At 44.8% G+C, this 15,856-nt stretch overlaps 1 protein-coding gene across 8 annotated transcripts in view; it reads left to right on the top strand.

Moving 5' to 3' along the window:
* The window catches only part of LOC119464000 (transcription factor E2F4-like), a 179,192-nt gene that overhangs the window by 62,434 nt on the left and 100,902 nt on the right, over positions 1-15,856 (top strand). For all 8 annotated transcript variants that reach the window (XM_049668519.1, XM_049668536.1, XM_049668522.1 and 5 more), the window contains exon 7: positions 15,163-15,246. In XM_049668519.1, the coding sequence (XP_049524476.1) occupies positions 15,163-15,246 (84 nt within the window). The remainder of the gene's footprint in view (positions 1-15,162; positions 15,247-15,856) is intronic.

Raw genomic sequence — 15,856 nt, forward strand, 5'->3', positions numbered from 1 at the left:
AGACCAGATCCGAAGAACGCATTGCGATATGGCAGTGGAACTGCTGCATGTTGGGCAGAAAGCACGCAAACTTCACACAATATATTGAGTCGGCGCCAGTGTCTCCGGACATTATTTGGCTAGATAGGAAAATTTTGCCGGAGCCTTAAGGGCTGATTTATATGAGCATCCGGACTACCCTCAGATAGCCACGCACGCTAAAAAGGACATGGCGCTGAGTGTAGAGTACAGTCAGGGGGAACCAGTACAGCATCAGAGAATTACAGTATGGCCGCACAAACAGGGTAAGCCTAAGACGGTAATCTTAAATACTTACAGCCCCCCCCGGGAGCGACACGCGGATTTCAGAAGCATAGAGGCGGGAACGATGAACAAGGCAATGGGCAAGGATAAGATTATTATTTTAGGGGACTTTAATGCGCAACACGTAGCATGGGGTTATAGGGTTAACTCTGCAAAGGGGCGGACGCTGCTAGATCTCATGGAAAAATACGATATCGCACTTCTAAACCAGGTCAACATGCCCATAGAACGGGAAACAGTGTACTTAGAGACACATCACTTGACTTAGCCTTTACGAATAGGGAGGAGGAAGCGGTATGGACAAACCTCGGGGATAACCTTGGAAGCGATCATTTCATACTAAGCATATCCGTACACTCTGCGAGAATAAGACGGAGAGTGACCGAAGCTAGGTTGACAGACTGGACAAAATACCACGAGCAGCAGGTCATGACAGGATCGATTGCGGAGTGGGCAGCTCAGCTAAGGGACGCGTTAAAACGAGCGACAAAGACAGTGGCCACAACCGAAAATTACCCCTTGGTGGACAAGCACCTAATGCAATTATGGGAAGCCCGTCGTGGGTTGACCAGAAGATGGAAGAGGCAAAAGATGAACCGCAAGCTTAAGATAAGGATCGCTCAACTGGCCAAGCCAGCGAATTCGTATGCGCAAGAACTATGTGAGGGGAATTGGCGCCAATTTTGCGACTCGCTCAGGGGAACGCTGCGGACGAAAAAAACGTGGTATGTCCCCCGCAGCATGATGAACCCGGGGGGAATTAAAACGGCTGCACAGAAAACGCTAGAACTAATAGAAAACGAGTACGCAGGCGACCCAGAGGATTTGATCCAAAAGCTCAAGCATTTTTATGTGGGACCAACTAAGGGCGACATAACGCGTCGCAAAGAGCGGTACGAGGGACCATCCCAGCCGGGATATGGATGCCCCGATTACCGTGGATGAGGTGTACATAACGGCTCAATCCTTTCAAAAGAACACGGCACCGGGACCGGATCAAATCACAAATGCCATGCTCCGGAACCTCAGCCACGAGAGTTTGGAGGAGCTCACCAAATACGTTAATGAACAGGTATGGATAGAAGGAGGAGAGGTCCCCATCAAATGGAAATCGGCCAACGTCATCTTGAATTCCAAAACCGGGCAAGCCTCGAGATACTATACACAATGTCAGGCCTCTATCCTTGACCTCCTGTGCAGGAAAGCTCTTCGAAAAAGTAGTACAAACTCGACTCGCACACCACATGGAGATAAACTCAAATGGAAATCGGCCAACATCATCTTGATTCCGAAACCGGGCAAGCCTCGAGATACTATACACAATGTCAGGCCTCTATCCTTGACCTCCTGTGCAAGAAAGCTCTTCGAAAAAGTAGTACAAACTCGACTCGCACACCACATGGAGATAAAAGACCTTTTTCCCGCGAACATGTTTGGTTTCCGTCCCAACATATCTGCACAGGATGTTTTGCTAGCTTTACAGCAGCAGGTACTACACCCACATATTGGGGCAGATGACAACGTAGTGCTGGCCTTATACTTGCGGAAAGCCTTCGATACAATATCTCACGAGGCCATTCTGCAGGGCCTGGAGTCAGTGGGCTGTGGGGAGCGAATATGTCAATACGCAAGGAGCTTCCTGTGTAATCGTATGGCGACCATAGGAATAAAATCCACAAGGTCAGAACCTTTCACGCTGCCGAACCGGTGTACCCTCCAGGGCTCCCCACTTTCTCCGCTCCTCTTTAATATGACCATAAGGAGGTTAGCAACAGAGTTGGAAAGGGAAGCGAGATTAGGAAGTGCCATATACGCGGATGATATCATCATATGGGTGACTCGAGAATCCTACAGTGAAAAACAGGACCTTTTGCAATGGGCAATCAACCAGGTAGAGCTTTTCGCACGGGAGGCAGGAATGGCGTGCGCCCCCGAAAAGTCGTTCGGGTGCGTGCAAGATATGCCAGGCGGGCAAACCAGCCGAGTATAGAACTGACTCTGAACGGACAGGAAGCCCGCGAAGTGCAAACCCTAAAAATTTTGGCGATATGGATTCAACCGAAAGCCAACACGGAGCGGAGCATGCGATATTGTTGCTGAAGAGCACGGTGATGAATGTGGCGAAAATGATCCGCAGGGTCACGCACAGTCGAGAAGGCTTTTCGGAGGACAAGACAACTAGACTAGTGCACGCTTTTGTCGTCAGTCGAGTGACGTATAGCATCCTGTACTTAAACACCACCGCACAAGAGTTTTAAACAGTTGGACATTATAATACGACGAGCATATAAGGCTGCCCTTGGGCTCCCTCAGAGCACCAGCACGGAACGGATGGAGAAGCTAGGAGTGTACAACACCTTCGAAGAGCACGCAGCGGCCGTTTTTGTGTCTCGGAGAGAGAGGTTAGGCAAAACCAAACTAGGGAGAAGTGTTCTAAACAGACTGGGGTATGCACCTCGTCCTTTTTATAGCGCAGACGATACATTACTTCTCAATAGGGAAATTCGGGCACGTATATGCGTGGCACCAATCCCAAAAAATATGAACCCGAAGTAGTACCACGGGGGAAGACGAGAGGCTCGGGTGCGAGCATTGCGAAGGAGTTTCGAAGGCAAGCCGGACGTCTACTACACGGACGCAAGTTACTCTGGATGTGGCATACACATCGCAGTCGCCACGTTTCAGGAATGGGTAGTAGGGGCATCACTGAAAACCGCATGCACGGCAATGGCTGAAGCGACCGCGGTAGCTTTAGCTTTGAAGGGACACCGAATGCAGAGGGACATCCGCGGCTGTCCTCACCGACTCACAGGCGGCGTGTCGCCTCTTCCTGTCAGGGGCGGAACCCCGGGCGGTGATTAGGATCATAGGCAATAAGCTATGTAATTATCACAGCCTCACGTGGTGCCCGCCACATGAAGGCATGGAGGGAAATACGAGGGTGAACCGAATAGCTCGAGTACTAAATATCCGAGCATCAGACCAGCCACGTAGGGACTTTCCAACGACTGCGAGAGATATCTTGGAACAGCAAAGAGAGAAAAGACGGGAGTTCTGCAGTACCCATCCAAAATTGACCAGACGGCAAGCGACGGACTGGCGCCGACTCCAAACAAACACTTATCCTAATCTGCACAACCTAAGACAAATACATGGCGAAGCGTGCGCAGACAAATGTCTGTGGCGTGGCGAAAAGCCTACATTGGCACACATCACACTCATATGCTCCAGAAGACCTTCACAAGCGAACACACACAAATTTACTAAAACACTTTCTAAGGCAGTGGAAGGCATGGCTTGCGGACGAGGAACGGGACAGTCAGCTGGCTATCCTGGACCAAGCCCAGCGAGCTGCTCAAGCCAGTGGGGCCCTGGACTAAGGGCTCCACCCACATTTTCCTTCCTTTTTGCCTTTTCCCATTAAAGTTTACTCTCTCTCTCTCGCATCTTCGACCGCGGTTGTCGGAGCGTCGTCGAGGAGGCGCGTGCTCGGGCTTCTCTCTCTTGTGGCGGGGTCTGAGAGGGGGTTTCAGCGCGCTCTCTCTCTCTCTCTCTCTCGTTACCGTCGCCTTCGCGTAACTTGTCGATGCTTCTTGACTCCGTTGATCGCGTCGGCTGTTTGAGGTGCATGCCCTCTCCCCCTCTGTTGAAGCTGCCGCGGGGCCGGCGTGCGTCTTTCGCTGGCTTACGTGACACCACGTACCCGAGCACACAAGGGTTGGACCCTCCCGCGTCTAACCGTAGGCGGCTTAGCAGTGTCCGGGGAAAAGGGGATCCTGGTGGTTGAGCTGATGTTGAGTGTTCGGACCTTTAAGGTCCCTCGGCGGAGGCAACACACCCCTTTGGCCTCGGCGTCACGTAGACGGAACCCCTGGACTGACCCACCCGGAGGAAATCGACAGTTGCCTTTTCCTGTCCCCCTCTCAAATCTTCGTCTTTCTCTCTCACTTTCAATCTTTCCTGTCTTCTTTTCACTTCCTTTGCTTCTAGTTTCCCAGGCAGCAAGGGTTAACCTGGTGTGCTATGATCTACCTTGATTATAACATATGTGGTTATAGTAACAATGTACAGTTAGCATGGCAGGGCTTGCTTCACAACAATCTCTGCCATGTCCCCTTGTTGGGCTCGGTGGTGGGTGACTGGCATTGATACCGAACAAACAATACATTCCATGGGACCCTCGAAACCATTCTCACCTGCTCATCCTCTGAAAAGGGACCGCACTGATGCAACCTTTGAATTCTTTCTGAAGTAAGCAGACACATTTCCTAAGTATCATGTGATTCACTGTGAAAACACAGACAAAAAAGCGACAAACATTTCACCCTTCTTGGTGTCAAAATGTCTCACGGAGGTGATTGGAAGTGCCTATAAAGCCACCAAGATGGCAAGTGGGGACCTTCTGATTGAAGTAAAAAGACAAAATGCAGTACGAGAAACTAACAAACCTGGTGGCATTTGGCGATAAAACCATACCTGTTAGTGCACACCGAACAGTGAACACCGTCAAGGGTGTGGTTTCAGACGACGACCTCGTGAATTTGACTGATGAAAAACTCCTGAATGGATGGAAAGGAGAAAACGTTATACATGTACAACACATAAAAATCAGGCGCGACAACAAAGAACTACCAACCAAACACATAATACTTACTTTTGGCTCTTGCACACTCCCAGATGCAATAGAAACAGGCTACCTCAAACTTTCCTTAGATTCCAAATCCACGACGCTGCTACAAGTGTCACAGGTTTGGCCATGCCTCTCAAAGCTGCCGAGGAAGACTAACTTGTGCGAAATGCGCTACAAAAGATCACTCTGCTGACAAATGTACTGCTGAGGCCCATTGTGCAAACTGCGATGGCAGCCACCCTGCATATTCCAGATCTTGTGCAACCTGGAAGAAAAGGAGATCATTACTATCAAAGTCAAAGAGAATATCAGTTTCTGGGAAGCACGACGTCGTCTTTCACCTTCATTTTCAATGAAAACTTCTTTTGCCAAAGTGGTGCAACAGGGGGCAGCACCACGACGGATCCCGGCGATCGCCCAAAGCACGTGCAGCCTACTGAAGCGACCGCCACCCGTCCCCATAGTGGGAGCAGCTGAGGCTGCCCTGCCCTCCTCAAAATCGGTCACACCAGAGGCCTCTACTAGCGCTGGCAGCAGCCATCGCAGTTCAGAGGCTAAGGAGGATCCATCGGCCTCCGGGCTGGTGAGGCCACAGCCTTCGTCCCTCGGGGCAAAGCCTACACGACGTACACATCGCTCGTTAGAGCGACTGTCCAGTGCTTCGCAAGAGGCTATGGACACTACTCCAAGCAAGGTGGTGCAGCCAGTGCCTAAGGAGTGGCCAAATTCGTTGGACCGCTCTAGAAAAGACAAAACCAAAATTACAGGGCCGCAAACAGCTCTGTAGGCTGAAACACATTCTTTTTCCTACGCACAGCACCAATTTAACTTCATTATGGACACGCAAATTATGCAGAGAAACGTCGGATGTCTTCTTAAAAACCTTGATGATGTTCAAGAACTTCTCTTTGAACTCACTCCAGAAGTGCTGTGTGTACAGGAAACCCATCTTAAATCCAAACATCCTAACTTTCTTCGTCATTGTGTTATTTTCCGTAAAGATCGTGATGATGCCGTCGCATCATCTGGCGGTGTAGCCATTACACTCAACAAAGGTATAGTGTGTCAACATCTATAACTACAAATGCCCCTAGAGGCAGTGGCTATTCGAGCCGTACTTCTAAACAAACTTATTACCATCTGCTCTCTGTACATACCCCTGCACTATCAGCTCCATAAACATGAATTCCAAACATTAATAAATCAATTACCCCAACCCTATTTGGTTCTAGGAGATTAAAATGCACACAGCAACCTATGGGGTGACGCTCACTGCGATGAGCGGGGTCGACTGATTGTTTCTGGTGCATGTCTTTTGAATAGCAAGGCACCTACATATTATAATATTGCACATAAAACGTATTCCTCTATAGACCTCAATATTGCATCTCCGACCCTTTTACCTGATCTTAAATGGAATGTTATTAGAAATCCATATGGGAGCGACCATTTCCCGATAGTTGTGTGTACACGGAAGATGAATTAATGTCCCCCACGGTTTCCTCGGTGGAAAACTGATTCAGGCAACTGGGAACAGTTCAACAAATTACTCTCATATCGTGGGCTGACATTTCTGCTCGAAGCCTGGACGCTGCGGTTGAATACTTCACCTTTTTTCTGATTGATGCCGCGACCAAATGTATCCCAGAAACAAACGGATCATCTAACAAGCGCCGTATTCCGTGGTGGAACAAGGAGTGTCATAACGCGTGTAAGAAGCAGAACATAGCATGGGGGTTGCTCCGCGATTCTCCAACAGCAGCAAACCTGGTTAATTTCAAGCATGTCAAATCTCAGGGAAGGAAAACGAGCCGACAAGCTAGAAGAGAGAGTTGGCAAAAATATATATCAAGAATTAACTCTTACAAATGAGACAAAGGTCTGGAATAGAGCGAACAGAATAAAAGGTCAACAACCTTACTTGCTACCCTTAGTAAATACTCGGGGAGATAGTATGAAAGACCAGGTGAACTTTCTAGGCATAATTAGAGATTGCAGGGAGAGGCCTTCGTCCTGCAGTGGACATAAATATAGGCTGATGATGATGATTTTAAACACATATCCAGTTCGTTCCACTACTCTGACACATTACAAAACACGAATAGAACAGCAGCCATTCGAACGAAAAAGTGCAAAAGCGAGTTATACAATGGACCATTTTGCACAGCAGAGCTTCAAGCAGCAGTAAACGGCTGCAACAAATCTGCCCCAGGTTCTGACCGTATAATATATGAAATGTTAAAGCACTTGCCAACTGAAACACAAAAAAACCTTCTTTTTCTTTACAATGGTACGGTCTTCCAGCCAGATTCCCTCTGTCTGGAAAGAGGCCATTATAATTCCCATTCTCAAACAGCGTAAGGACCCTTCTTTGGCAAACAGTCATAGGCCTATAACGTTGACAAGTTGCCTATGCAAACTTTTGATGGTAAGTAAAGTAAGATGGTAAACAGGTGCCTTCTCCACTATCTTGAAACCAACAAAATATTAGACCCATGCCTATGCGGTTTTAGGAAAGGTAGAGTGACGACAGACCAGCTTGTTCGCATGAAAATGTACATCCGGGAAGCCTTTATCCACAAACAGCTTGTTGTATCGGTATTCCTTGATATGGAAAAGGCATATGATACTACGTGGCGCTTTGGGATCCTTCGGGATCTTTCTGGAATGGGTATACGCGCCAACTTGCTGACCATTATTGAGAGCTACCTGTCTGACAGAACGTTTCGTGTTAGAGTTGGCAATGTGCAGTCTTGATCATTCACACAGGAGACAGGTGTACCGCAGGGTGGAGTGCTGGGCTGTATGCTCTTTATTGTAAAAAGGAACTTCTTGCATACCATCATACCTCGCTCATTCTTTTACTCGGTCTATGTGGATGATGTACTGATAGCCTTTAGGTCGTGCAATCTTAGCATTTGCGAGAGACAGCTACAGCTTGACTCAGCTAAACTCTCAAACTGGTCAGAAGAAAATGATTTTAAATTTAACCCTCAAAAAAGCACATGTGTTCTCAAACAAGAGAGGCATATCACCTGAACCTGCTATTGACCTTAATGGAGAACAACTATCGGTCAGCCTTGAACGCAAATTTTTAGACATTATCTTGGACACAAAACTTAATTTTATTTCCCACTTGAAATATCTTGAGGCGAAGTACCTGAAGGCTATGAACCGGCTTAAGCTACTTTCTCGAACAAACTGGGGCAGTGACAGGAGGTGTCTGCTTAGCCTGTATAAGAGTCTAAGAGTCTTGTACGATCACGTCTCGACTACGGAGCCGTGGTGTACCAATTTGCATCGGATAGTGCTCTCAAAATTCTCGACCCAGTCCACAATCTCGGCATACGGCTGGCAACAGGTGCATTTAGGACAAGCCCTATGGAAAGCCTGTATGTCCAGGCGAACGACTGGTCCTTACACCTACGCAGAACATATCTAAGCTTCTCCTACTTTTTGAAATGTAAATCAAATAACGAACATCCATGGGGGGGGGGTTACTCAACTGTACTTGACTTGTTTTCTGCAAGACTTCACCGTAACTGCCCATCTGTTCGAGCTCCTCTGTCTGTGCGCTTAGAACAACTGGCTAATGAAACCGGTATTCAACATCGAGAAACAGTCCTAATGACTCCCACTTCTCTTGCACCACGTTGGGAATGGCAGGCTGTACAGTGTGATGTGTCTTTTGTCGCAATAACAAAACATGCGCCTGAGGTACATGTACATTCACACTTTCTCGAACTCCAGGCGAAGTACTCCTGCACGGAGTTTTATACCAACGCTTCAAAGTCTACTTATGATATAGCTTATGCAGCTCTTGGACCGTCCATTTTAAACGTCCGGTGCAGCGGAGGCATACGTGGTACTCTCTGCTGTGAAACATATAAAACAAACTGGTATAATAAAGGCTGTCATATTCACAGAATTATTAAGAGTTGTTAGTGGCATATCAAGTCTATGAAAACGCAAAAACTCTATCCTTAATGAAGTCTACAACCTTCTATGCTCACCATACATGTCGAACCAAATAATTGTTCTTTGTTGGGTGCCTGGCCATAGAGGCCTAGAGGGCAACGTAGCTGCTGACGAAAAGGCTACATCTGTAGTTTTTTGTGATGCAAAACATTAATATACCTTTACCGTACACAGATCTTAAGCCATTTTTACGATATAAACTACGGAGATATTGGCAGAGGCAATGGGACACTCAGGTATCCAACAAACTGCACCTAATCAAACCAGAAATAGGGAACTGGATCTCTGAAAAAACACTAAGACACCAGGAAGTACTGCTCTGTAGATTAAGAATTGGGCACACCTACAGCACTCACTCGTATCTTCTAACTAGAACTAACCCTCCGACAGCCACTAGGTGTGGCAATAGACTTAGTCCTTCATGTTCTCGTTCAGTGCCCATTATTAGAAGAGGAGAGAAAAAAGTTCTTCCCTTCCTTATACCGTCATAGTACACCTTTGCACCCAGTGTTCTCTTTAAGCAATGACCCTCTATTTAATTTTGAATCAGTACTCAAGTTCTTAGCAGAAACGAATACCATAGAAATCATTTGGCCAGGCTATTTGTAACACAGCCTTGCCTTGGAGGCTGTAGCTGCAATGCAGTCACTTACAGAGCACATGCCTCGCAGCCCTTGCGCTGAAGGGCTCTGCAGAGGCACTAGTGCTGCTATAATTACCACGCTTTAGTATCTAATTCTTCATAAAGTACTTTTTTAACCATAGAACTCACTTTTCACTGACATTATTTTAATAGATACATATCTTACACCATGTACAGCGAATATTTTAGGCCAATATACAGCCACTCGATTTCCACCATATTGAACTATTCTCATTGGCATTCATCACCAAGTGTCATGGCGCTCTTTGGTCATTTCTGGCCCTTGTGCCAAAAAAACAATATCCATCAACACGACGCGCTTAGATTATGCGCTCTTTTGTGACAATCTCTGAATAAATGCATTCAAGCAAGTAGTTCCAGGCTGTGATGGAAGTGCTGACATCCCTTGGGAGTTGCACAATTTTTCATTTCTTCTTCAATCATCCAATACAGTGGAACCCCGATTATACGACTTTGAGGGGACCACGCAAAACCGTCGTATAATCCTGGCGTCGTATAATCGAAAAACGAAGAATATCGGCAGTGACGCTCAGTCTTGCCCGAAAAAGGGGTACAGACTACCTGAATAAGCCCGCGGCACGAACCTGCACTGCTTCCATGGAAGTTAGATTAAATTATTAAAAAATTACCATATTTATGCGATTGTAACGAGAGTTTTTTCTTTTCATGATTTTCGTTGCTTGAACTCGACCGTCGCGTTACATTCGAATAACGGCAAAATTTACCCTTTTAAAACAAATATTCCAAATCCCGCGATTTTTAGCGTTACGTTGGCAACCTGTAACTTTACGTCTCAATCCAATCCACAGACAAGTCGACCGAAGTCAGAACTTGTTTTTGGTTGGAATCAACGCTGTTTTCGCTGTGCTGGTTATGATGCTGCAATACTCTACGGCCTTTTGCAGTTCAACTATGTTTATTTGCGACGTTATGGCGACGCAGCGCATTCGGTATAACGGTCGCTTCGAGAGCAGCAATTTTGATGGCCAACGGGCTCGGAAATTCCGCCGCGGCTCGGTGTCTCGACGTCAAGGAGTCGACGATTTGCAAATGGTAGGACCAGCGGCAGGCCCACATTAAATGCGAGGACAGTCGGCAAGGCTCTGTGCCTTCTAATAAATTAATAGTGCTGGGTGCCCACACACTTTTTTGATTGCTGGTCACTTCACTTAGTAACGTTCCTTACAAATTGGACTATGAAGTAAGTAACCAATCAATATTGCCAGCTGGGAGCTTCATCAGATAAAAATGCAAACTGCAACCAAAAATGCAAACTGGCTACGCGCACCCTGCGGGTTCATTGTCAAAGAAAAAATTTATTTGTGAGACTGAAGTATTGACTAATACTTTTTAATAATTGTTATGATATAAGCTGTTTGTGCGTTACAAATAATCAATTTAAAAATCTTCCTTAAGGAGTATTTCAACCTTCAAAGGGTTGAAGTTACTGCTGTACCTTGTCCTCCATATGCATTCTTTCAATGTTATCAAATGTTCTAGCTTTTACACCCTCCCTGTTCAAATGCCTCTGAAATGCAAAAATGCGGTTTTTGGCAATGTTCATATTACTGATTTGAGTGAGCTTTAGGAGCAGATTTTTTATTCAGGTTTTCCTTTTTCTTTTCTTTTTTCTTTGTAAAAATTGTTCATTGGAGTCTTTAAAAATACAAGCATTGAGTTATGACTAAATAATAGGCCAGTAAAAACAGAATCATTACAATTCTCTCATGCCTGAAATTATCACAAAACATCATTTCAGTTTTAAAAAATCGAATGGCACTGCTATAACGAGACACTGAAAAGGTTGAAGTGTTTAATCTTTATTTTCAATCGGTGTTTTCGGAGAGATTAACGATTTACGCGACCACATCACTTCCTCCTAACTGTGCCTTTGATCATTACATGCCTGAAATAAACATCGATATACATGGTATCGACTGTCTTTTGCAGGAATTGGACACCTCTAAATCTATGGGTCCTGATAGAATTACTTCCTATGTTCTAAAAATAATGTCACGGTATTATCACACAATATCTCTGCATTTTATTTCAAATCTCGTACGAGACTGGGTTGGTTCCACAGGACTGGGAACTTGTGGCTGTTAATCCTATCTTTAAATCTGGAGACAAGGAACTGGTGGAAAATTACAGCCCTATATCCCTAACTTCAGTATCCTGCAAAGTTTTTGAGCATATATTGTATAGTCAGTTATTTAAATACCTTGAGTCGATTAACTTGTTTACTGCCTCACAGCATGGATTTCATAACAGTTACTCATACAACACACAATTAGCTGAATTCCAACATTTTATAGGTACATACATGTAGATGTATGTACCTATAACAAGAACGTACATGTAGATGCACTATTCCTAGACTTTAAAAAAGCGTTTGACACAGTATCTCATCACTTACTAAATATTAAGTTAACGTCTTTGAACATGCATAATAAAACCAAAAACTGGATTTGTAATTATCTAAATGACCGTAAACAGTGTGTAGTTTTTAATGAGTGTAGTTCATCACACATAACCGTATCCTCAGGAGTGCCCCAGGGCAGCGTTCTGGGGCCACTATTATTCCTCATATATATTAATGACATTGTAGGTGACATACAGTCCCCCATGAAACTCTTTGCAGATGACTGTGTTCTTTACAGAAAAATAAATTCACTATCAGATGTAACAATCTTGCAGAGGGACCTTGATAAAATAGCAAATTGGTGTCTACGCTGGTGAATGAGTCTGAATATTAATAAATGTAATCACGTCCGCTTTTCAAATAAAAAATTTGAACCTCAAACACAGTACAATGTTGAAAACACAACAATAAAAAGCGTCTCGGAGTGCAAGTACCTTGGCGTTTACTTCGCACCGAAACTTAAATGGAATGTACACATTCAGTATTGAATATCTAAGGCAAGTAAAACGTTGTTTTTTATTCGTAGAAAGTTCAAATCAGCGTCCGAAGATGTTAAAGAAACACTTTATTTTTTGCATGTAAGATCTATCCTCGAATATGCCTCTATGATTTGGGACCCATATCAGGACTATTTGATTCAAGTAATAGAAAAACTTCAAAATCAGGCTGCATGCTTCGTCTCCAATAGTTACAACCCGTTCGAAAGTGTCACTGAAATAAAAGCATTGCTGGGCTGGGAAACGTTAATCACCAGAAGAAAAAAATCGAGACTCAAGTTCTTCCACCGTATCTTCTATAATCAAACAGGCATTGATAGCCGCAACTACCTATCGCAGCCAACTTATGTCTCGAATCGACTCGACCACTCAAAGAAGGTGCGTGAATACAGCTGCAATACGAACCGTTTTGCTGAATCATTCTATCTACATACGGTGAAAGACTGGAATTTGTGGGCAGAAGAATGTGTTTCAGTGTCTGATAATCACGATTTTTTTTCGCGTCTGTGTTTGTGACAATGCATTACTGTCTTAACTTTGTTTAAATTTTCTATTATGCTTGAAAATGTTAACTCATTGTATGTTCCACCTTGATGTTACTGTGCATTGTCTATTTATTGTTTATTCCTGTGAATGATTTAACATATCTTTATCTAACTGCCCCCCCCCCCCTGCGATAATTCCTTCGAGGCGACGCAGGCATTCTGTAAATAAGTAAATAAATTCTGTAAACTGTATCTATTAAAACATCTACAACAACAAAATTGATGTATCCATCATTAATCATTCTGGATTATACAAATAATTTGTGAAATGACCTTTTGCTTAACTGAAGTGAACAAAGTCACCATTTCATACAAACTGTCCTCTTTAGACTCCCCAATAGCCTAATAGATGTTTACAGAACTTTGATATCTGTTTTTGGTGCAAAGTTAGAGTTATGGAGTTGACGCTTCAGTTCTAATATCTTTTTCTTGTTCCAAGTTCGAGCTCCCCCTCTTCCCGAGAAAAAAAAAAAGAGAGAGAGGGAGCAAAGTCTACCCCCAGCAGACAATAAAATACAACTTATATACATTATATTGTCGGAGTCATGAGGGAGTCTTAGGAGTAACGTTAAGAGACAGGAAGAGAGCGGTGTGGATCAGAGAACAAACGGGGGTAGACGATATTCTAGTTGACATTAAGCGGAAGAAATGGAGCTGGGCAGGCCATGTAATGCGTAGGATGGATAATCGGTGGACCATTAGGGTTACAAAATGGATACCAAGAGAAGGGAAGCGCAGTCGAGGACGGCAGAAAGTCAGGTGGCATGATGAGGTTAGGAAATTCGCAGGCGCAAGTTGGAATACGCTAGCGCAAGACAGGGGTAATTGGAGATCGCAGGGAGAGGCCTTCGTCCTGCAGTGGACATAAATATAGGCTGATGATGATGATGATATACATTATATACAGTAGAACCCTGCTGTTACGTTCCCGGGTCTGCATTTTCCTGGCTATTAAGTCGTTTTCGGCCAGTCTCGGCATAGCTCCCATAGGACCCAATGCATTGGTAATCCTACTGTTGCGTCGCAACTTTGGGACCGTTGCCGCATCATGCGTTCTTAACTGCCACTCAGCGCCGGCCCGAGCGGCCGTGTTGACTTCATGTCGCTTGGCTTGGTGGCTTGACGATTGGATTAGCCGCACAAAGTGCCGGAGGCAACACCTGTGACGTATTTTTGGGTTTTGCCAGCAAAAGCATGGCCTTCGGGATCTGTACTTGCTATCTGAAGATGGTGTCTATGACGCATTGGGGCTATAAATTGGTTTTGGCGTATAGATGTCCGGTTTAAACACCAAGAGCGATAATGACGATGCCGCACGCCGTATGCTGTATGTGCGAATGAAAGCGTGCGAGGGTCAGCGGAGCCGACGATTGAGGCTCAATGTTGCACGCACAAAGGAGAAAGGCGGTGCGGACGCGCGCGCGTCTGTAGCATGCAAGGAAGGGGGAAGGTTACTCGGCACCCGCGCTGTGTCTTGCAAACGATCTGCGTTGGGGGGTAGAGTCTAGGCAGTGTAGGTGCGTCGGCAGCTCGTAGCTTTGTGCATGCGGTGTGTTCTCGGCACTCAGTTTGCGTTGAAGCGATAGCACGAAGGTCGCATCGCTTGCTTCTGCTGCGGCGCTTCCTCACGCCAGCGTTTTGATAGCGAGTGTCCGCGCTCATCGAGTGTGATGTGTTCATGTTTGCCTGTGTGCGCTAACACCAGGCTTGTTAATATAATTACTAAGCAAATGTTTACATGTTTATACAGAAGACAAAACTACTATCCTTTCTTTGTATAGCTGTCTACTAATTTGTTATCGCAATCGATGCTTTGGCTTTTGGGCGAAACTGCGACTTTTTTTCTAACTTAAGAATTAAAATAAAATTGTTTGTAGTTCACCACTACTCTCATTTCTCAATGTTTTTCTGTTTCTCCTCTCTCAAGTTTATTTTTTACAGTCCGGTGAAAAACGTATCAGCGGGGTTCAACTGTACTTTGAAGCGAATGAGAGTTATAAATCTGCACTCTGGCGCTGCTTTAGTAGTCAACAATGTTTGCTTTGTGCACATTTTCGTCCTGTTTGAGTTACACTGGTTTACATTTGCTTTCACATCATAAAGATATGTAATTTTAATTACAGGAAATGCAGATGCAGTTACGGCAGGTGCGGGAAGAAATGACATGCAGAAGGACTTGGCATCTGAAGAGCTCTTTGACTTGAAAGGTACATTTCCCATCCTTTGCTGTTTTCTTAGCTTCTTCATTTGCCGACTCACCTGATTGCTCAATATGACAGCTATAAGTTTTTTTTTTTCTGTTCGTGCAAGGGTGCTGAAATTTAGAACATATTCTCATGACAAGAAGATAAGCCATCCCTGAAATGTTTATCAAAATTGGTGGAGCAGTTCAAAAGTTGACTAGTATTCAGCCTAGCATCCGCCCTTGAGGTATCTTGCATGTTTTGTCTTGTAAAACTTGGGAATTGAAAACCACAGATAATCTTATCAATGCGAGAATCACGCAATCCCTGCAAAACAGATTGCCAAGCTGACAGGCAAAACATAATTGGCTTACCTACCCACAGCCAGTTACATCATGCAGTGAGGGAAATGTAGATAAAAACTTAGTGCCATCACATTGTGTATTGGTATAAGTAGTTGAATAACTAAGAGAGAGAGAGAACAAACATCTTTAATATGTAAATGCAGCTTTAGAGAGGCATCCTGGGCCCTCGCAATCAGCCCAATAACAAAGAAACAAAATTATTAGTTGTGCTTGTGTCACAATACAGCAAAACAACCGCTGGAACTTTTTGTGTGCCGCATATGCGAACT

The sequence above is a fragment of the Dermacentor silvarum genome, chromosome 1, assembly GCF_013339745.2.
Source record: "Dermacentor silvarum isolate Dsil-2018 chromosome 1, BIME_Dsil_1.4, whole genome shotgun sequence".
Classification (NCBI taxonomy): Eukaryota; Metazoa; Arthropoda; class Arachnida; order Ixodida; family Ixodidae; genus Dermacentor; species Dermacentor silvarum.